The sequence below is a fragment of the Asterias amurensis genome, chromosome 2 (genome assembly GCF_032118995.1).
Source record: "Asterias amurensis chromosome 2, ASM3211899v1".
Classification (NCBI taxonomy): domain Eukaryota; kingdom Metazoa; phylum Echinodermata; class Asteroidea; order Forcipulatida; family Asteriidae; genus Asterias; species Asterias amurensis.
Genome location: NC_092649.1, coordinates 26341162 through 26365225, shown reverse-complemented (window position 1 = coordinate 26365225; position 24064 = coordinate 26341162). Strand labels below are relative to the sequence as shown.

The 24064-nt window shown below is 39.4% G+C and overlaps 1 protein-coding gene across 1 annotated transcript in view; it reads left to right on the top strand.

Annotated features, from left to right (window-relative positions):
* LOC139954431 (uncharacterized) overlaps positions 1-23615 on the top strand; it is a 95789-nt gene extending 72174 nt beyond the window's left edge. The window contains exons 12-19 of the mRNA XM_071954230.1: positions 7966-8037; positions 11309-11437; positions 16181-16310; positions 17047-17089; positions 17543-17687; positions 18985-19517; positions 19924-20032; positions 20541-23615. Coding sequence (XP_071810331.1) covers positions 7966-8037; positions 11309-11437; positions 16181-16310; positions 17047-17089; positions 17543-17687; positions 18985-19517; positions 19924-20032; positions 20541-20602 — 1223 coding nt within the window. The 3' untranslated portion in view covers positions 20603-23615. The remainder of the gene's footprint in view (positions 1-7965; positions 8038-11308; positions 11438-16180; positions 16311-17046; positions 17090-17542; positions 17688-18984; positions 19518-19923; positions 20033-20540) is intronic.
* Positions 23616-24064: the final 449 nt, after the last annotated feature.

Sequence of the window (24064 nt, the reverse complement as noted above, 5' to 3'; positions counted from 1 at the left end):
GGTGCCAGACCACTGGATTGTGCTGCATTTGGGCCAAAAATGTTGCCAGGCTTGTCAAAATCATGTTGTTAAAAAAACGTTATGTTTTTCTCCAAAAATATTATACACGACCTAATTTGAGTATGTTTTTTTCAATACAATCGATATCAAAATGAGTAGAAAAAAATACGAATGAGGGACTTTTGAGACTAGGTGGCAGCAGACTAACCAGGTAAAATCCGTTGTTCATTGAAATGTGAGCATGCTCAGACTGAAGTAAACGCTGGGAATTTACCTGATAAAGGCCCGGTCACACTACAGGGCCTGATATATCGGGAACGATCATGAGAACGATAAAAATGCACGCCCTCGATTGGATGAAAATGCCCCACGCAGAATACACCCACGCTTATTCAACCAATCGAGGGCTTGCATTTTTATAAATCTAGTTTTCGTTCTCGTTCTCGTTATCGGTGCCTGTGTGACTGCGCCTTTTGTCTGCTCCCACCTAATAGCCTTGGCACGTACATACTATTATTGTTTCCTGTATTTAGTCAGCACTAAAATTTCAATGTTCTGTAGATGGATGTGTACACAAATATTGTAGGTAGCTGGAGTCAACAAACGTAACTTGATGTAAATGTCATGGGCATCCCATTACAAAATTGTCAACATGGATTATCAATGACAGAAGCCCCGCCCAAATAGCAGCTGTCTATTATTCAACAGTGCCAACATTAAAGCCATTATACACTTTCGGAACTTTCGGAGATGGCTTTAGCCCTGCCCACCTTCTCTTAAAGCCATTGGACCCTTTCGGTTCAGACAAAAAAAAAAAAAAGTTCACAGATTTACAAATAACTTACAGGGTTTACAGAAGGCAATGGTGAAAGACTTGTCTTGAAATATTATTCCATGAAATGCTTTACTTTTTGAGAAAACAGCAAAACAATTATCAATTCTCGATATCAAGAATTATGGATTTGTTTTAAACACATGTCACGACATGGCGAAACGTGCGGAAATAAGGGTGGGTTTTCCCACTATTTTCTCCCGACTCTGATGACCGATTGAGCCTAAATTGTCACAGGTTTGTTATTTTATTGTGATACATGAAGTGTGGGCCTTTGGACAATACTGTTTACCGAGGATAGCCTAAAATAGATAGGCTTTTACAAGGATAGCCTAAAACCTGCTGAATGGCTCTTCCATTGCAAAATAACTTTAACTCAAAATTGTCCCTCACTTTTGTTCCTTAGCAGAGTCTTTCTAGAGGTCTACAAAACTATAACAATAACAATTTGTCCACCGTTTAATTCTACAGAAAAGTCAGAAGATATGGGAGCAAGAGCTGTACAACCAGTTCAAGTATAATGTCATCAGTAACAAGCCCTTCTTTCATACATTCGCAACAGACGTAAGTATTGTATACAATTAATAGTATTTTTGATATATCTTTAGGTTTTTGGCTTCTCTGCACTGATGTATACATTTCTGTAGCATTACTTTTGCTGTTACCACAATGTGAGTTATTGTTAAAACCAGGGCTCGAATTTAGGGAGAAAAAAATCCATAAGACCGCAGGGCTCGTACTGTTAAGCACATGTAGCTCAAAGCATTTTCTGGACCAGATTCATAATAAGGCTGGGTCCTAATTGGTGGTTACTGCTGCGGCTACGACCGTTGCTAGGGGTGTTGCTAAGGGCGATTTATACTTCAATGCATGATGACGCGGCGATCCGGCCGTAGCCGTAGCCGCCAATTCGGATCCAGCCTAAGATATCACTGGCGCAGTTTAACATGCATTTAACTACCTTTATAGGAACACGGTCTAAAGCAAATAAATGAGGATTTATGTCATTTGTCTGAATGGTAATAAAAAAGTATACTTGATTACTCTTAGAATTGAAAGGGTAGTTTATCACACCCAAAGTCAACAATTGAACACATAAGTTGTTTCTGTTATTTCAGTTGAAAAAACCAAGATCGTTGGACTTGTAAATTCTTGAGTCTACTGGCCTTCGCTAAAACCCACTGGCCTTCGCTAAAATCCACTGGCCGCGGGCATATGGTCCATTTTTAAATTCAAGCCCTGGTCAAAAATCACAACGCTATGTCATGGGTACCATCAGTGACTGGTATCCAGCCCATTTCTGCTCAGCAGAAAGTTGTTTGAAAAGCATTGTTTTCTTTTGAAAGCAGATTTGGGGTGAGCCCTTTTGAAAAATTAGGTTCCAGCTCTATAAATGCCAACTGCAGGGATGGGAAATGGTTAATTCCGTTTTTCAAATATACTTATTGGAAAAGGCAATCCCCCTGCAGAGCTACTGACTCATGCTTGGCGCTAAACAAATTATTAACAAATGGAGGGCTTCCTTTTTAATTGATAAGGATTACTTGGAAATTTGAAGCCAGTATTCTAAATTAAAGTAGGATATGAGGCCATTTGTGTTAAGTGTAATTACTACATTTTGTTTTACCATCCTCGGTCATTGGACCCACTTAAAGACAGGGTTTACTTTTGGTAAGTGTCAAAGACCATTGTCCTCACGCTGTGTATCCCAACATATGCATAACATAACAAACCTTTCAAAATTTTGGTTAAAATTGGTCTTTGAATTTACAAGAAAATTATGACAGAAAAAACACTGTTGTTGCGTTAAATTTGGTGCCTTCAGATGCCTGAGGATCAGGCACGAAACCTTTGTTAGATTCAAATTGGTTGAAAACTTACCCTTTCTCTCTACATGTACATGTACTTTACTTCAGAGGGGGTCATTTCTAACATTGTTTTATAATATCAATAGCTTTTTACCAAGTAAGTGGTCTTCACCAAGTAAGTTTTTATGGTCATTAAAGACACTGGACACAGTGGACAGTGGACACTATTGGTAATTGTCAAAGACCAGTCTTCTCGGCTAGGTGTCTCAACATATGCATAGAATAACAAACCTGTGAAAATTTGAGCTCAATCGGTCGTCGAAGTTGCCAGATAGTAATGGAAGAAAAAACACCCTTATCACACAAAGTTGTGTGCTTTCAGATGCTTGATTTCGAGACCTCAAATTCTAAATCTGAGGTCTCAAAATCAAATTCTTGGAAAAATTACTTCTTTCTCGAAAACTATGGCACTTCAGAGGGAGCCGTTTCTCACAATGTTTTATACCACCAAAAGCTCTCCATTACTCATTACCAAGTAAGGTTTTATGCTAATAATTATTTGAGTAATTACCAAAAGTGTCCACTGCCTTTAACCTATTGTGGAGTACTTACCAAAAGTACACCTTGCCTTTAAACCATTCTTCACATCTCATTACCTTTATTGGGTGTATCCATAATTAACTAAGTACAAGGTTAAACCTTGGATGTATCTATTGTTAGCTATAAATGTTAAGCTACACCCACCCTTGATTTTTAATTGCAGCTGACTGCCTTCAACCCATCAAATCAACTGATACTAATTGTGTAGGATTCCTACTACCTCCAATAGATGAATGTCAAACCTTCCTCAATCCTTCAAAATCATCAAAATCCTCCAGATGATTTTTGAAGGACTCTGAGAAAGTTGGGGTTAAAATGTGAATTTGTTTAAGCTGTCGTTTTTAACATAAGGAAATCTGTATATTTCCCTTCTAGAAATGCTGGGCAGCCCTGAACTTTGCGAGTGAATCTGAAGCCAGTGAATTCTCACAAGCTATCCACGCTAAGCTTCAGGCTAAGCAGGATCGTAGAGCAGGTAAGTTCCTATAATACAATAATAATAATAATAATAATAATAATAATAATAATAATAATAATAATAATAATAATAATAATAATAATAATAATAATAATAATAATAATAAAAGACTACCGGGATTAGACGGAATTGCGAATTTCTGGATCAAAAACTTGCCTAGCATCCACGAAGATCTTGCATTGGCCTACAACGACATAGTCAAACACCCAGAGAAATGCCCCGAATGGCTGACACGAGGAACTACATTCCTGCTTCCAAAGTCGGAAGAGACTCGGAACCCTAAGAACTATAGACCAATCACCTGCCTGCCCACAATGTACAAAATCCTCACCTCCATCCTAACAGAGAGGACGTATAGCTTCCTTGATGAAAACAACTTGCTACCAGTAGAACAGAAAGGGTGTAGGAAAGGAAGCTATGGCTGCAAAGACCAGCTACTGATCAACAAAACCGTAATGGAAGAAGCCAAATTTAAGAAAAAAAACTTATCAACAGCGTGGATTGACTACAAGAAGGCATTTGATAGTGTACCTCATTCCTGGATAAGAAAATGCCTTGAAATCTACAAAATATGTCCAACTACTGTCAACTTCATCACAGCAAGCATGATGAACTGGAAAACCACATTGAATCTCCACCATGCAGAAGGGTCGTTAACATCAAGACCGATTAACATTAGATGCGGGATTTTCCAAGGAGATTCACTATCACCACTACTTTTCTGTTTAGCGCTAGCACCACTTAGCAACCTGCTGAACAACAGTAGTTACGGATACACATCCGAAAATGGCAAACTTAACCATCTTGTCTACATGGATGACCTCAAGACATTTTCCAAGGATGACAACCAGCAAAAGGGTCTGCTCACCATTGTGAAGACCTTCAGTGACGACATCAGGATGGAGTTCGGACTCGATAAGTGTGCCAAAGCCACATTCATAAGGGGAAAACTCACCAAAACAACAGACCTAGACATTGACACTGTCACTAAAATCAAGGAGATGGACCAAGAGGGTACATACAAATACCTTGGAATAAATGAAGGTAACGGCATACAACACTCAGCCATGAAGGAGAAGGTCCGGAAAGAGTATTATAGAAGAGTGCGGATGATACTGAAGAGTGAACTTAATGCAGCCAACCGATTTGAAGCTATCAACACCATTGCAATACCTGTAGTATCGTACAGTTTCAATATCATCAACTGGAAACTGTCGGAGATTAAGAGGATGGATGCAAAGACACGAAAAATAATGACCATGAACAGGATGCACCATCCAAAAGCAGACATTGACAGGATGTACCTGCCAAGATCAACTGGAGGACGTGGCCTGATCCAGCTTGAACTGACCTTCAAAACCTCCACAATCGGTCTAGATGCTTATCTGACGAAAACTAATGACCCACTCCTCCAAATAGTGAAACAACATGATGACAAGAAAAAGCTCTACTCCATCAAAAAAGAAGCAGTAAAATTCAAAAGAGAACTTGACTACTCAGAAATCACACCATCAGATAATGAAGCAACAACTATCTATACAAAGCGAGTAAAGAAGACAGCAAAAACCAAGGGTCATGAACAACTACAGAAAACCTGGGAAGACAAGGTAATGCACGGGAAGTATCCAAAAAGGACGAAAGAAGCAGATGTTGACCAACTGAAGACACACCAATGGCTTAAAAACACCGGGCTGAAAGCAGAGACGGAGGGCCTTATCATTGCCGCCCAAGACCAGAGTCTCGCCACCAGATCATTTCACCATCGCATCATCAAAGATGGAATAGACCCACAATGTAGGATATGCGGAAAATATGAAGAAACCGTAGACCATATTATCTCTGGATGTCCAGAGCTGGCGAAGACGGAGTATATTCATCGACACAATAAGACAGCGGCGTACCTTCACTGGAAAATTTGCAGGCATTACAACATAGAGACGACAGGGGAGTGGTACAAACATCAGCCGACAACGGTCACAGAGAATGATGTAGTCACCATCCTCTGGGACATGCCAATCCATACTGACAAAGAGATTAAAGCCAACAGACCCGACATCATCATCAAGGACAAGAAAGACCAGAGGTGTATACTAATTGATGTGTCAATACCTTCCGAACGAAACACCTCAATTAAAGTTGCCGAGAAGCTGTCTAAATACAAAGACCTTGAGATCGAGATTAGCAGAATGTGGAGTATGAAGACCGAGACAATCCCAGTGGTCATCGGAGCTCTGGGACTAGTAAAGAAAGGACTGGAGAAATTCATTGAACGTATCCCTGGCAGCATAAGCATCAACTTAGTCCAGAAGATTGCACTCCTCGGCACAGCTCACATACTACGTAGAATTCTGTCCATTAAATAACATCACCCCTTTAGCGCCTCAGATCCATAGTCTGGATCCGGCTCTATAGGATGTATCGTAGATAGCATAAAATAAACTTCTTCATAATAATAATAATAATAATAATAATAATAATAATAATAATAATAATTGTGGCTTCTTATATAGCGCACATGTCCGTCACACAGTGACGCTCCTGGCGCTGTAATGTACAGTATTTCCTGCCAGATGTAGGATTACGTTTGAAATATGAGACCTAATTCTGGTAGCACCATGTAATGCTTTACAAGGTGCTGTGGTGCAATTTGCTGCCGATCGGACCAGGAACACCAGGGCGAACCCCTTCTCTTTTCGCTAAGTGCACTGGGTTCTTATACATGGGTTACATAACACATGGGACCAACGGCTTAACGTCCCATCCGAAGGACGAAGCAATGGTTAAGTGTCTTGCTTAAGGACACAAGTGTCATGGCTGGGGATTCGGACCCACACTCTGCTGATCAGAAACACCAGAGTTTGAATTTGGTGCTCTTAATCGCTCAACCACGACACTGCGAATACAATACAATAGTAGTTTAGCGAGAGGATGTCTCCAGCCGACACCTTCTCGGGAGACTCTGAGTGCACTGGGTTCTTTTACATGCGTTACATAACACATGGGACCAACGGCTTAATGTCCCATCCGAAGGACAAAGCAATGGTAAGTGTCTTGCTTAAGGACACAAGTGTCACGGTTGGGGATTCGAACCTGCACTCTGCTGATCAGAAACACCAGAGTTTGAATTTGGTGCTCTTAACCGCTCGGCCACGACACTTCCAATACAATACAATAGTAGTTTAGCAAGAGGATGTCTTCAGCCGACGCCTTCTCGGGAGACTCTGATGGTCGCCTTCCACGCATCCTGGTCCAGCATCAGCGTCCTAAGCTCAGTTGTTTCTTGTTGAGTTGCGTCCTTCTTCAGCTGATCTACGAATGTTAGTCTCCTCCTGCCCTTATTCCTGTTTCCATCGATGGGTTCCCAGAGAACTAGGGGGCTCACAGCAAGCTCTGAATGACGGACACAGTACAATACAATACAATACAATACAATAAAACTTTATTGTCCCTGCATGGGAAACTCCTTTGACCTTTTTTGCTGACAAAAAACACACCAATACAAATTACCAACATTAAAAAGGGGTTAAACGATAAAATAGAGAAAGCGTAGGCTTAAATACAAAGTTAAAAAGTGAACCATAGACAGATAAAGAGCATGATAAAGAACACTATACAAGACTTAACCTCTCAAAAAATCAAGCACATTTTACATGCAAAGGAACAAACCTGCATGCATCTGCTCGCAATCCAGGATAACCAACACATTCCACTGGACCACGACATTGTGCCAAACTGCGGTAACATTTCTACATGTGATAACTCGTGCATGGGCATTTTGCACATTCCGGTGGTTCAAAGGACCAGTCCATGTTTGCGCGTAGGGATACGTGTGCGCATAAGGATACTGAAAGATGCACCCTAGCATCACATTGTCATACATCCTTATGCAATACTGTCCTGTCTGGAAGTTGTGTAAATTATTGAGTAAGACACATGAAAAGTTACAAAGACAGTGGTTTTCTTATGTCTTTGTGTACAAAACCTTGCGCTGCCAGCGTCCAATCAATGGTTGCGCGGTGTGCAGCACATGCACACAAGGATTGGTCTATACAAAAAAATTTATGTAGGATTGCAGAAATCTTGTAAGTTTGGAAAACGTTTTGTGCAATTTTTATATTATTTGTAATTTACAAACATATTTCAAGGATTTTGATGGTTTGATCATCGTAGTAATCAAACAAAATAAATACATCTCTGTGTCTGTTTACATCTTTAAATTATCTCTTGTTACTGTTGTTTATTTGCAGAGAAGAAACGTCAAGCTCCACCCGCACCTTCCAGGAACCGCCCAAGCGCTGCTCCTCCATTGCCTGCTCCCAGTAAGTAACACTGCTTTTATCAAGCTCGCATTAAAAAGACTAACTATTTGTATCATCATTTTATGCCAAAACCCCTTAATGTTATCTAGGATGAAAAAGTTGCGTAATTCAAATTTCGAACCATCGGCATCAGGGGAGGTGCCTGCAACAAGTGTTTGTCAAAAATTTGCACTTCAAGATGGGTCAAAAAAATCAAAATAATCAACAGGTTTAGCCTGTGGACATATTTCAAAGTCCTATTTTGACGATTCTGTAAATTGAACAGGTTATCCTGCAGATAATTTATTGGTGCAGGAACAATACTTTGGCGGTTTCCAATACTTTGGTTTGGGGGGAAGGGGTGGCAAAAAACGTAAAATTTGTAAAAATATTACCACATTAAATCAGTGTTTTTGAGGTCTGCCCCCTTTTTATCCTACCAAAACTCAAATACCTGCAGTGTCAGTTACGTAAGATTGAAGATTTTAGTTTTCCTCGTTTCAACTGTATGGAAATGGTGGCTCTGTGGCTCGTTGGTGATATATATATATCACTGTTTATGAAGCCATGGTCTTTTCCTCTTGGACAAAGAGACAGATAATGTGTTTCGCTGGAAGTAAACTTTCCTAGAATGTGGACGTAAGAAAAACTATGACATAAATGTAACAGACACTTCTTACCATGTATACATTACATCCATCCTAAGTTCCAATTTTTCTGTAGTTGCGGTTGCGGGTGCTTGTGCTTTTGGATCATGTCTGCTAGAGCAGTAGTTTCAAATTGCTTTAAGCTGCTTTAAATAAGGGAATCAATGTGTGGTGAAGAGGTTTTCAACTAGTGGTTTAATCCCAACGAGGCCTGGTTCTTGATAATTTTACCGAGACGAAGTCGAGGTAAATTATCAAGAACCAGGCCTCGGCGGGTTTAAACCACTAGTTGAAAACCGATTCAACACTCTTTGATTCCCATTCATAAATACCTTTTCGGTCAAAAACATCAACACTTTTTGGTCAAAAAGTAAAATAAATGCATAAATTATAGTTGTTCAATGATTTCTTTCAACACAACACCCCTCCAGCTATGAAATAGTAAGGCCCTCGGCCCGATCGGGTAAACAACTCCTTATTCAAGGGAATGCTGTGCGCGTCGCGCGTATCGCGTGATGTGGCACAACTGTTTCAGCTGTTGCTCTCGACCAATAGGAATGAAGACACTGTCTTATAAGGAGAGGTGCAAGCTCGCATGTCACACCCATGTTTTTAACACTTTTTACTGGTCATAAACAAAGGTTTATACACACCCACGTGACGCGCTCTCCACCAATAGGAATAGTGAAACTGTCTGAGGTATTTATGAATAACGCCGTAGCATTAAATGCCACCATGACCTGGGGTGGATTTCACAAAGAGTTTTAACTTGGCCCAACTTGAGAAAAGACAGGTCTTAAAAGACTTGTCTTATCTCGAGTTGGGCCAAGTTACCTGTCCTAACTTAGGACTAGCCGTAAGTTTTTATTAACTCCTAGGACTAGCTAGTCCTAGGCTAGGACTATCTGTGTGAACTCGACACCGTGAGGCATGCGTGACAATGGTATTTGCCAACCAAAAGTTTCTTCATGCATGTGTGAATGTGATTTAAGCATATTTCCTAGGAATGGCTAAATGCGTTACAATACCCACGTGTACATGTACACGTGGGTATGGTAACGTGTATGTATCTTAGGTGTAGGAGTTTATTAATCAGGAAATGTAGATCTCGTAATTAATCATTCATCACTAAAAAAAAAAAACACATAAAGAAAATGTAACAATAATCTAGAGATAATTAGTCCAGCTAAGTTGTATGTCTGACAATCACTACATTTTTATAATAATTTTCATTTGATTTTGGGGGTTGAACAAAGAATTTACTAGAGTGGGATTCGAACCACCGACCTCCAGATTAACGTGCTGGCGCTCTACCTACCGGAGCTATCTAGCCCTACATGTATGTTGGCGGTGTCCAAACAAAGATATTGACAAAATAGGGACACCACCAACGTAGGGCTAAATAGCTCAGTTGGTAGAGCGCCGGACTGTTAATCCGGAGGTCATTGTTTCGAATCTCACTCCAGTCAATTCTTTGTTCAGCACCGCCAAAATCTTTAAAAATTATTACCCACTCAGTTTCCCTTGTGGTTTATGTTGATTATTTTCATTTGATGATATTCATTAGGGAGAAAAATAGAGTTAGCTGTTGCTACTGCTCACCAGTCATACTTACTTATGGTTCAAATGCAAGAAATAGTTAGTGTTCTGACCTATCCACCATAGGAGAGTCTTTCTTACAGGCAGTGGGGACTATTGGTAAATGTCAAATACCAGTCTTCTCTCTTGGTGTATCTCAACATATTCATAAAATAACAAACCTGTGAAAATTTTAGCTCATTCGTTCATCAAAATTATTGCGAGATGATAATGAAAGAAAAAAACACCCTTGTCACACGACGTTGTGTGCGTTTAGATGGTTGATTTCGAGACCTCAAGTTCTAAATCTGAGGTCTCGAAATCAAATTCGTGGAAAATAACTTCTTTCTCGAAAAACTATGTCACTTCAGAGGGAGCCGTTTCTCACAATGTTTTATACTATCAACAATCAACCTCTCCCCATTACTCATTGGTTTTATGCTAATAATTATTTTGAGTAATTACCAATAGTGTCCACTGCCTTTAAAGGCTAAAATAAAAACCTTTGAAAAACACTTTACTACGGTCAAAGGGCCAGGCCATTAACTATTTTTAAACAAAATTCACTATCAGTGAATCTGCTACTTACCACCTACATGTAGACACAAAAAGAAATAGAATTCACCACATTTTGTAGTTTAAAACATAATTTTTATGATGCTTTATTAATGCTTTCTATGTTTTCATTCAGACAGATTATATTTTTGTTCTGTTTCTTAGAAAAGTACTAATGGAATCTGTTGTATCCAATACAGTGTTAGTTATTAGCATTCTGCCAAAATGCCCCTTGATTAGAATTCAGTAAAAGCAATGGGATGAACCATTTCTCACATTCTGACGCTTGGTGTCCATTCTGGAATGCTATGCCTAGAGATGCGGTTAGTACACACTGTAAATTTGTCGTTTCTTTTCTGTTTTCTCTGCAAAATGACACTTTCTTCAACTGAAACTTTCACATGTGATTTTTTATTGCATATATATTTCTTTATATTGTCTATAAATAATAGCGTTGACCCTACCTTTCAATAAGACAAAACTTGACCATCATTTTTCTCACAAATTATTAGACAATAGGAGAAGTTCATCAGCAGTCCCGGTGTCCCATTCCGATCCCAGATTACATAGTCAAAGCAGATCACCATCTTACCGCCAGAAACAACGTCGGTTTTCTACCAGCGACTCCCACTCCCCTCGTGGTAATAGGTTCCCCCCTTTTTTCCCCTCCCTATAAATGGACCATTCCAAGCGCGCAAGTGCTGCACACTGCTTGTGGTCGCGCCGCCATTGTAGGGTCGTGGCAGTGCAATGTTTTGTACATAAAGACATGGCAAGATCCTCATCTTTTTAAAGGAACACGTTGCCTTGGATCTATCGAGTTGGTCTTTGAAAAGGGTTTGTAACCGTAGTTATATTTTGCATATGATTAGAAATATGTTTTATAAGTAGAATACAATGAGCTGCACACATTTTCCTTCTACTTTGCGAACTAACACGGTCGGCCATTTATGGAAGTCAAAAGTTTGACTCACATAATAGCCGACCGTGTTTGTCGACGAGGTTAAAGGAAAACCACGCAATTTCGAGAGATACTTGTGTGGATCATTCTATTCTACTTTTAAAATATTTTCCCAATCATCTGCATTTGATAACAAACGGTTACAAACGCTTTTCAAAGACCAACTCGACCGATCCAAGGCAACGTGTTCCTTTAACTTTTTACTTAAATTAAGTTTCTTTCTCAATGATTTACACACTTTCCATGACAGGACAGAATGACAACTTATGGAATTATTCAACAATTTGAAACAGAATGTAAATAATGAAAATTCTGTCAAAAAACTTTGCTGATACAACATACCTTGCCAGTCAGTTTTCACGTCTATCACGCTGTACTCACCTATTGTCTGCCCAGTTTTCAGGAAAGAAATTTTTGATTAGTAGTTAATATTTATGGTCAGTGTTGTATACATCCCTACGTTAATTGTCATGCCTTCCTGTCACAAAAGTTGTGTAAATCGTTGAAAGTTTTCTATGTGTCCGTGTACAAAACATCGCGCTGCCGCGACCCAGCAATGGCGGCACAGTCCACAGCAGTGACAGCACTTGCACGTGCGGGCTAAGATGGAACGGTCTATAAAAAAACCACTTCAAACTCGCCAGCAGTTTGTTTGTGGTTGCCTTTTTATTTAAGAGTGTGCCTCATGCAGCAACAGGCTCAGAGCATGTCCCTAGAACTGACTCTGTTTCTTGCCGATGTTTTTTCGTGTCCAGTGTTCCTTAAAGCGCATGGTGATATTATGGAATGCATTAACTTCCTTCCAATCAACTAACATTGTGCGGTAGTGCAGTATAACAAATTTTGTTTGTTTTTTGTAATGCCCAAGTTACAGTTGTAACCCTTCTCTATTTATTATTGCAATGGGTTTAAAGACAGTGGACACTAGTAATTGTCAAAGACTAGTCTTCATAGCTGTTGTATCTCAACATACATGTATGCATAAAATAACAAACCTGTGAAAATTTGAGCTCAATCGGTCATTGAAGTTGCGAGATAACATTGAAAGAAAAAACACCCTTATCATACAAATTTGTGTGCTTTCAGATGCTTGATTTCGAGACCTCAAATTCTAAATCTGAGGTCTCGAAATCAAATTCGTGGAAAAGTACTTTCATCTCGAAAACTATATTACTTCAGAGGGAGCCATTACTCACAATGCTTTATACTATCAACCTCTCCCCATTACTCGTAATCAAGAAGGGTTTTATATTAATAATTATTTTGAGTAATGACCAATAGTGTCCACTGCCTTTAAGCCGCATCCTGCAAAATTGTAGGGGTTCAAAAAAGATAGGCACTAACAAGAAGCCAGACAAATTTATCCATGCTAAATAAATCTGTTTCTCTTCGAGAGGGTCATGAATGCGTAGTAATGTTTTCATTTTCTCAGATTCTGTACGACTAAAATACCATCTAAAATGCCTTGGATTTTTATTATTATTGGTTTTTTTTTTTTGTATTTCCTTATCGTTTTATTATTTTTGTAAAAAATTTCCTTATCGTTTTATTATTTTTGTAAAAAAAGAAAGCTGAAGCATTCGTTGTGTGAAATAACTGTACCCAGTCAATAGGTCTATCAAATAGATCGGGTTTGAGTTGCATGTAATTCTTCACAAGATCACAGGTCTTGTATCTCAAAACCATAATTCTTATATATTTTTATATTTTTTGGAATTCTTTGAGGGAAGGTGTGAATTGAAAGCTGAAGTATATATTACTAGTACTATATTATATTATTACTAGTATAATAACTAGTATAGTAGTTCAATTAACACAAACTCCAACCTGTGTTCCTTATTCAGCGCGCGTTCAGAATGGCGCGCGCTTGTCTCCTTGTGGTCCTGTCGCGTTTGTGCAAGCAGCATCACCAGTGCGCCCTCTAGTTCTTATATATAACTCTATGGAACCAAGTTAACTTGTGGCTGGACATGAAAATAATATGAACTCTCACGCAACAGAAGATTTAAAAGGGCGTCGCCATTATTATTGCTGGCTCAGTATGCGGTTACCATGGTTACTGGGTGAGAATTCAGATTTAAATGTCTGGCCACAGTCTCTCTGTGATCATGTGACAGTGCACCTTTAAAGTTGAAGGTTTTTGAGGTATGGTTTGCTTAATAAAACTTAACAAAATGTCTGTTGCAATTGCTATTGGTCTATACCTATATAGCTGGCATGCACATTGAAAAAAGAAATTTTAGGGAACTTAAATTTTGACTTGGAATCCATCCATTTTGCTATTTTAATTGGTTGCTAAATACCAGCTGTCAAACAAACTAACCAATCAGTGCGTTTCTTTTTCAGAAACCTCAGGCATTTTTTAGCTAGCATGCTGTCAGTGTCAGTCAACTGTTATTTAAATGTGTGTGTGTGTTTGTTGGAGTAGCGTAGTAGATGCTTGAATGTTCTGAGAAGAGTGAAAAGTCTTTCTTTTTTTGCCCTGTAACATGTATACATTTCTTCTTCTTTTTAAACTTAAGCAAAAATACTTCTTTTCCTTGATGCAGATCAAGCGTCTTCTTTCCGTTGCGAGAAAATAAAAAGGGAGTTGTATACAATGAAACTGCAAATGCCAACACAAATGAACGCTGATTTTGTGTTTGATTTTTTTCATTTTTTTTACAAATGGAAAGATTATTTAACACCAGCAGCAGATGGCTAATTAAGAAGCCTTTTAGTTGTGTGTTTGGCCAGAACAGGGAGGGAAACAGAACTTTACTAAAATAGTTCAGATAGGAATAAAAGGCTTCTGGCCAGAAATCTTTTATTATTTTTAGTGATATTACCTATTCCTCAAAAACTATGTAACTTCAGATGAAGTTGTTTCTCACAATGTTTTATACTATTAAAAGCTCTACATTGCTTGTTACCGAGTAAGGTTTTATCTAATAATTTTGAGTAATTACCAAACATGTACAGTGCCTTTTATTAGCTTTACTTGAGAGAGAATGACTTATACCTGTAGTAGTTGTAGTAAAGTATTAAGATGTCTCCCCATCTTGTGATGTGACATCCTCATCATTCTCCCTTCTATTGCAGTCAGAGTGTATTAACAACAACCCTAACAAAAATTCTATCTAGATGCAAAAGCAGTGGTAGTCCTCGGCAATATTTAATTGACGCAGAAATTGTGAAAACTGAATATGTACTTATCTATCTCATTCTTTCTTAAAATGCTGTAGCCTGCTTTCTTGGTGCCAAGCCTGCTAGATTTGTTAATTATTTCTATCTCTCAATCAATTTCATAGTCATCTTGCTCTAAAGCAGGCAACTTTTTTTCAGCTGCAAATGTACATCTGCAAAATGACTGCAAGCTTAGAAAATCAAATCATGGCAAAAATGAGCTATCATTGGAATGACTTTGTGGAGTTGAAATACATTCTTCTTCTCTTTTTTTCCTTCAGTTTTTCAAAGGCAGCTTTGGTTGTGTCTGTTGCTAGATTACCAATTCTAGTGGTGGGCATTGAATCAAATGTTTTTGAAGTATACAAGGACAAGCAAACTAAATTATTCACTGATCCATTAGGGTCCGCCCACGGCTCATGTGTGAGCAAGAACACGTGCGCCTCTCCAATGCCATTCTCCACAACTCTGCCGCACGCGACAAGCATACGCGCACGCATGTCGGACTTCATAGTGTCGGACTTTTGGTTGTGCAATGGTGGGGCGGAGCTTAATGGATCGTTCTATTATGAGGCCATTATTGCTGAAGTGCAAGCTTCAGACTTCATGAGGCCTGGTTTCCAAACTGTTTGTGTTACGGGGCCATACAATAAGTTGAATGGCCTTTTGACTGTGTTCTTTCTCTGCTGCTTGTTACTCTTTATCATTAGCTGTGTGGCAGATCAATGAGAGACAATATTTTGATTTATTCTTGGGCAAATCTGTGCTGGGCTGCACAAAGTATTTTGCTCGGAGTGCTGGGCAAAATTGTGAGTCCTTGGCAAGCCCGCCCAACCACTGGCTGTAGCATAACTAAACTCAATGTGGACATGTTCTTAACTTTCAAATCATGGCTTTATGAAGCCAGAATCGGCCATATAAACAGCCAAAACACCTACCTGGGCCAAATATCATAGAGCTGCTAAGCACAACAATTTGCTTATCATAACATTTCATACCTAGATAAAAACAGGATTACAAACCAAATTGTTGCTTATTGCTTGTTACTGATATCACATGGAAGTTTGGTTGTAATCCTGTTTATATCAAGGAAGAAATTTCATGCTAAGCAAACTTTTGTGCTTAGCAGCTCTATGAAATTGGGCCCTGCATGATCCCCATGTTGAAGTCGGGATTGACTGTTACAGTGAGAAATGTACAAACCACAAATTCCAATTCTAATACCATATTCCTTTTAAACTTAATTCAACTTTATTAGGTAGCAATGCGCAACCTTCCTCTCCAACAACAATCGACACACCTACAAGCAAGAAAAAGGACAAGAAGAAGGACAAGGGTAAGAAAGGAAAGATTACCAAAGCGGACATCGGAACACCACAAGATTTCAAGTGAGTATTCAAAATATTTACAAGGTTCAGCAGCCGATTTCACAAAACGCTAGGATTAATCCTATCCGAGTACTCGTCCTAACTTACATGTAGGATGGATTCAATGCGTCCTAACGCCTATGGTTACATTTGGAACTTTACTTGTTCTTAGATAAATCCTAAGTTAGGAAGAGTTTGGTGAAATCTATGACATTGCCCTTTAGTACAGCACTGGTTTTAAATTACATTCCGTAAATCAAGTCTCAATTTTGAGAAGGATCAATTGTTTAAATGCAAAACAAAACAAAAATTCAAAGCCTGAAGTTATGACTATTCATAAACTTTCAAAAACATCTTGGGGTCATTTAAACAGCACTGCTTTTAAATTACATTATGTAAATCAAGTTTCAACTTGGAGAATATAGAATAAACTTGTAGCAAACTGCTTATATACCAAAAGGGTACACAAAAAGGTAAAAGCCTGACGTTGCGACCCTAGCAGAGTCTTTCTAGGAAGAAACTATAAAAAATTAAGACGAGCAGAGTATACTGTTCGAAACGGGCAGACCAAACCGGCTCTTCTCAGAGCCAACACACACACAAAAGAGATTTACACATGGTTGTACACGCAAGTTTACTAACTATTTAAAGTCTCTTCCTATTTCTCCACACCATGCAAAGCTTCAAACAATACTTATATTTGTTTGTCTTCCTTCACTGCTAAAATTCAACTAATTTTGTTTTCATTCCTTTGCAGGCATGTCAGCCATGTTGGATGGGATCCTGAAAAGGGCTTTGATGTAAGTACTTTGAAATCAATAAATTGTTCACAATAAATAATCCGCTGAAAGTGGACTCAAACCCGATTTTTTGAAGTTCAACATTTCAGCCAGATATTTTATCATTGGTACCTCCACCAACTTGGCTAGGGACAGACTTTACTTTAGGCTGCCTTCGACTAGCTTCCCTGGGACGACCCTGATCTGCCCGCGGTGTACTTTCAAATAACTTTGACGTCATTCCAGGGGCTCACCTGGGTCAGCCCCAAGTGCCCTGCTTGTTTGAGTGGGTCACTTGGGGGCTGGCCCGTGGTGCATGAGGTCACCATGACAGGGTGAGTGATCGTTCGTTTAGCTCTTAGTCAGGGGCTCACCCGAGTGAGCACTGCGGGGTCGACCCAGGGAAGCTAATCGACTGCTCCCTTAGAAGGGATATGGGTTTAATCTAAACTATCATATCTTTCTGTACCACAGGTTGAAGAGATGGATCCAGTCCTCAAAGATTGGTTTCGCAAAATCGGTGTGTCGGATGCAGACCTAAAGGATCAGAATACAGCCTTGTTCATCAAGGACTTTGTGGAGGAACATGGTGGTTTCGAGGCCATCAAAAACCTTGCCGGTAAGTAGAAAGCAGGCATGTGTTTCTCAAGATTTGTTTTACTGATTTCAGGATTTTCTCAAACCTCCTTGTGCCTTCCAGAAAATGTATGCTTTATTTTTAAGAAGTAAAGCACATTGCCAGACGCACAAGGCCTGAAGGCCACTTCAAGGTGTGTGCTACAATTTATTTTTTTTCCAGAGGCCATTGCCACCTACTCCTAGGGCTGAAACAGGGTTGCCCCTTTTACAGTCCATACGGATGTTGGCTTGGGATCATCAGTCCGAAGCATGGCTGATAGAGCAGAAAGAACTAAATGTACCTTCTCCTGTATTTAAAAAAAAAAATGTTCCTGGTGATACACAGGAGCTTTTTGAAACTTCGGCTTTGGATGTGGCTTCAGGCTCCGTCCTCTCGTCTTTAGCCCTGAGCGTGCACGAAAAGCCAGTGCAATTGTCCAAACGAGCTTGGAGCAAAGCTAGCCTGAGCCGAATCCCAAGCCAAAGCCCTGGTTTTGAAAAGGGCCACAGAGTCTATAAAATCTGAATTGTAACACCTTGGACGTTCTGGGTCTAGATTAATTAGTGGAAAGCCAGACTTGCATGCCATTTTCCCAGTAATTTGCACGTTCATCCAATGACATCCAAATTGTGTGCCCTGTCGTCGATTTCACAAAACTCTTCCTAACTTAAGATTAATCTTAATACTTAGGACGAGTCCCTACCCTGCATTGTAGCATGCAGACCTTAAGATTAATCCTAAGTTAGGACGAGTTTAGGACGAGTTACTCGTCCTAACTCGAGATAAGACGAGTCCTAACTCTTTGTGAAATCGACTCCAGCTTGGTGTGTCTTTTAATTTTTGAGATTTTAGCTCTAGGCATGACGGTGTGAGAACCAACGTCAGTCTTGAAATATTTATTGATTGGACGCCTTCTTTAGTTTCACTTTGATTTATTTACAATAATTCCACAGGCCAAATGCATTGAAAACATGCACAGTCAGCTTCTTAAAATAAAATAAAGCAATTCTTTCTACTCTTTTACTGGGTCTGAAACCACTCAACTCCTTAGTGCTCAACCTAGTGCTTTCAACTTTTTACTGGGTCTTAAACCACCTCAACTCTTAAGTAGATTTCTCAACAGATTTGAAGCCTAAAACAGTTCCGTTCAAATGATCTCATGTGGTTTCATAGGAGTAAACAAGATTCTTGAAACTGTGATTATTGATTTAGATTCGTGTTGATTCAACTCACAAACTTTTACTTTTATTGTGTTAAATTTGCATTTTGTTATTTCTTTGTCTCTCTTCCTTTCAAGATACAAACCAGGCGCCCCCTCCCCCTCCCTCTCGCAGTTCCGCTCCACTTCCTCCACCACCCATGGGAAACCGTGGGGTTCCCCCACCACCCCCAAACCGTGGTCCTGCACCACCGCCTCCCCCTTCGCAATCATACCGTGGGGTGCCTCCACCCCCACCACCCTCCCGTGCCCTTCCCCCTACGCCCCCAATGGCAGCTCCACCCATGCCTCCACCAAGCATGCACCATCACTCACGCCCTGCTGCGGCCCCTGCTCCACCACCTCCTATACCATCTGGTGGAGGAGGAGGAGGAGGTCCCCCACCCCCTCCCCCACCCCCTCCACCTGGTATGGGTGCAGTGCCACCCCCGCCTCCTGTAAGCGGGGGTGGTGGTGGGGGCGGTGGTGGTAATAGTCGTGGAGGGCTACTTAATGACATCCATAAGGGTTTTGCTTTGAAGCGAGTGGATCCGGACGACAAACCTGCTCCTGCCAGCACTGGAAGAGGAGCTCTACTGGATCAGATCAGAGGAGGAAAGGCTCTGAAAAAGGTCAGGATGCAGTTCCTTGTGTCAGTGTAAAAACATTGTATCTCATAAAATGGCCCGGATGTACACGAAATAAGTACGGGTCGAGACACAACTTTGAGTACGATATAGAAAGGTTTGCGGTAACACCATGTAATGAGATGATCAGAGCAAACCTCCAAAGTACAGTTTTCAAAATGACTTGGCTTTCAAATAAAAGTTTTGTACAAAAAATAACTGCTTAGAAGTACAGGATTAAGCGGCCATTTTGAAATTTTGCAAATAAGGCCCAAAAATGTACCTGCAGAAATAAGTGCTTTTAGCGATTCGGTCCTGATTCAACCCATAATGTACCTGTTGACCATAAGTTTTTAAGTTAAAGGTCACCAATTTGCCTAGCCACAATTTTCTATTCTGTATCTGTCCACAGGTTGATGCGACTGAGCGCGAGTCTGAAGTAGCCCCGAATGCCCCTCAAGATGGTTTAGGATTAGCTTTACTCAATGCTCTCCAATCCAGGAAGCAAGTTATACACTCAGGTAAGTGATGTTTGAAGCTTTGCATGGTGTGGCAAAGAAAAAGTAACTATAGCTATAAATATATTTGGTTTACGATAACACCATTTGTGTATCTACTTGCCAGGTAGAGTTTGCTCTTTAGAGAACTGTCTTTCTATATTCTACCACCTCGGAGCAGATTAATCAGATTGTTCGGAAGACTTCTCAGTAAAAGAACTGTCCTGTTTTTTTAACTATTACCTGAGCGGAAGGTTTAGAAAATAGGCTGGGACTACTACTTTAGCTTATAGGATCTTAATTAACTGCACTACCGCGGCGTCGGTTCTTGAAATGTTCTCAACGTTTCGACTAGCTTGATCTAGTCATCGTCAGGAGACTCTAGCTAGGTGCTCAAACTAACTCTAACTTAAAAACACTGGACATGATTGGTAGTTCCTCAAATTATTGTAAGCATTACATCTTACTTGGTAACAAGCAATGGAGAGTTGTTGATAGTATAAAACATTATGTTCCCTTTTTTTCTGTTTAGATGACAGTGAAGAAGACTCCGATGAAGTGGATGATTTTGACGATGATGATGAATGGGAGTAATAACCTTGCTGAGGAGATGAAGGGGTTTCTTTAGTCATTCCGTAGTGGCTTCCCTGTGTCAACCCCGAGGTGCTCATCCTGACGAGACCTGAACGAACGATGCTCGCCATCTCGTGGTGACGTCATGCACCAGTCGGGGCAGCCCCAAGTGACCCGTTCCACAAGCAGGGCACTGGGGGCTGACCCGGGTGAGCCCCTGGAATGACGTCACAGCCAATCAAATGCACCCATTATCTATATTCATAATTACCCGTAACAGTTTAACAAGTTAGAACGCGCGATATAAACACGCTGCGAAGTGTTAAAACTTACACATGGCGCGCAAGCTTACACTAGGATAAATTAGGAGTACTGCAATGAATACTCACCGAAGCATTCAATGTACAATCTATTAGCTTGTACGCTAATACAGATTGTTATTGTTTGACTGTTTTGATCAAGAAAAATGGTAAAGAATACTAAATAACTTAGTGTTGAACAATGAAAAGAATAATAAAGTTAATTTCTGGACCATAAGGTTATAGTATTTTAAGTTGTTTGGTGAATTATAACGCGCTTAATTTTCGCTAATCTTTTGTATTGAATAACAAAGTTTAAATATTCTTGATTTTGATGATAACATTTAATTGTACTTAAAAAAAACAAAAAAACACGAGGTGCTTAAGAAGTAACCTCGTTCCCAGGGGTGATCAATCTCGGCGCGCCATTTTATTCCCAGCATGCCTTGCTCGATCATAACCCCTGGAAATGTACCTCCAAAATATCCAAATATGTGGGATATTACTAGTCCTGTGGTTGATCCGTTCTGGGTTGGGCGTTAGTGGCGCACACGCTGGATGCGCTGTGTGTAACAAAAGTCATAAACTTGCCTTGGTGTTCAGTGTTGCGTGACAAAAAAAGTGAATACGTACATCTTTATACGCACGCGTTTCGGCGTATAGAGCTTTTTGAAGACGCACAGCGTTTCAAATGTTGCGCGTATATGATAGCCAATCAAAGACACGGATTGGAGTTTCCCTCCCAGGGGTTAGAGACGTATGCAGAGCTAGCAGGTGATACGGCGCGCTGCCCATGGTAGCGAGGTTGCTTAAGAAGCTCTTTGAAGTTGGACCTCGCTTTAATACCAGCCAAGTTTTAATAGCTTTACCACAATTGAAAGTGTTGAATTTGCATAAAAACTGTTTGTCTAATTTATGAAAATAGCAACACTGCCAAAATGCCCTTATACAGAGAGGTAAAACCTCTCATTTAGTGTTCTTTGTTTTCTACTGGAAATTTAATAATGGAATTTAAAACAAATATAAATGTATGGGTCATTACTTTATTGAATGGAAAAAAAGTAAAAAATATGATAAATTAGTTTTGTTTATGCAGTAACTTTTATAAATAAACAGATGGCTGTAAGCTAAGCTGTACACATATTTTTGAGTTAATATAAAATCTGAGAAAGATCAAAAAATCACTTGCACTGGGGTAAAGATATTTTTATTAAAAATAAATGATGAACGTAGGCAAATTATAGAAAGAAAAAATATTTATCTTTAATTAAAAAGTTCCTGTAGTTATTTTGTTTGTATAATGGGCTTCACATACACACTAAATCATATGTCTTTCTACTGTTGATAAACAAACTGCTGTTTGTTAAGGACAGACGAATATTAGCAAAACATTCAATCAATCAATCAATCAATCAATCAACATTTATTTCCATACAAACACAATATACAAATACAAGCGATAGGATTTTACAAGACTGAAAACTGTATGGAGGCATGGCCCATTAAAGCAAAGCTTGTAGGCTGGGATGCTTTTAGAAAACAAAGGAAGGTAATAATAAGATCATTTAAATTATAAAACAATGCGTACTAACAACATAAACATCAAAACAAGACGGATAAACGAAACACAAAAACAAACACCCCAACTAAGGCAGACAAATAAGCAAACACCTCAAACTAACACCTCAAACAAACCAACCAACACCTCAACAAACATTCAATCAAGCTACAACATTTTTGCAAAAATAAAATAAAAAATAATAATAATACATCCTGTAATTGTCACTGCTCTAGAATTGCAATGATCGTGGGTTCGAACCCCTTCCGAGTAAAAATGCCTGTTTTGTTTTTTTCACAGGACTTGGGGAAAGTACTGAGTATACAATGCTTACACGCATCGGTGTATAAGGGTAATATTTTTTATTCCCGATGCAAATTTTACATCTATAATTCCTTTTATTGGTTGTTTTGTTTTCGCCCAATTCACCACTATTTCTGAATAACTATTTGTGTAACATTGCTACAGACTGTGGCTATCTATTTATGCTTTGCATTGATGGCTTCCCATAGTTTTCTAACCTTTGTTTGGGGAAAAAGTTGGGCTATAACGCTGAATAGAAAAGTCTATATAAAACAATTGATTGAGGAAAACTTAAAGGCAGTGGACACTATTGGTAATTACTCAAAATAATTATTGGCATAAAACCTTACTTGGAAACGAGTAATGGGGAGAGGTTGATAGTATAAAACATTGTGAGAAACAGCTCCCTCTGAAGTGACCTAGTTTTGGAGAAAGAAGTAATTTTCCACAATTTGATTTCGAGACCTCAAGTTTAGAACTTGAGGTCTCGAAATCAATAATCTGAAAGCACACAACTTCGTGTGACAAGGGTGTTTTTTCTTTCACAGTTATCTCGCAACTCCGACGACCGATCGAGCTCAAATTTTCACAGGTTTGTTATTTTATGCATATGTTGAGATACACCTAGTGAGAATTAAGACTGCTCTTTGACAATTACCAATAGTGTACACTGTCTTTAAGATCTTCCTTATTGATTTAAAACAATCTTTAACTAATAATGTATTGGAGCTAGCTTTATATAAATTATACTTCAAATTAAATACTGTATTTCTTACTTTGAATGAAAAATCTGCAAAGTTAAGTTGATTGCACAATATAGCATGCTGGCAATACATTTTCAACCTCAATAAAGAGAATCAAATGTTGATTATAATGTTTGTGTTGTGATGTGTTAAATATTAATGTCTTCAAATTACTCTGGAGAATTTGATTGGGAAGAAACAAGAAAATGTATTTGTTATTGCTGTGAGCTTGAGCATTTAGAAGAATGTTGGTTCAAATCCTGTTCGAAGCACGGAGGAACCACAGAGGAACCATGGGAATAATCATGGAGTAACCATCGGGGAACCATCGGGGAACCATAGAGGAACCACATTAAGAGGAACCATGGAGGAACAGAGGAACCATGGGGTATCACCATATAGAGGAACCATGTATGAACCGTGTAAGAATCATGTGGGAACCATAGGAGCCACATATGAGGAACCATATGGGGGAACCATGGAGGAACCATAGAGGAACCATGGAGGAAGGAAGGAGGAACCATGCAGGAACCAAGGAGGAGCCATGGAGGAGCCATGGAGAAACCACAGGGAACCAATA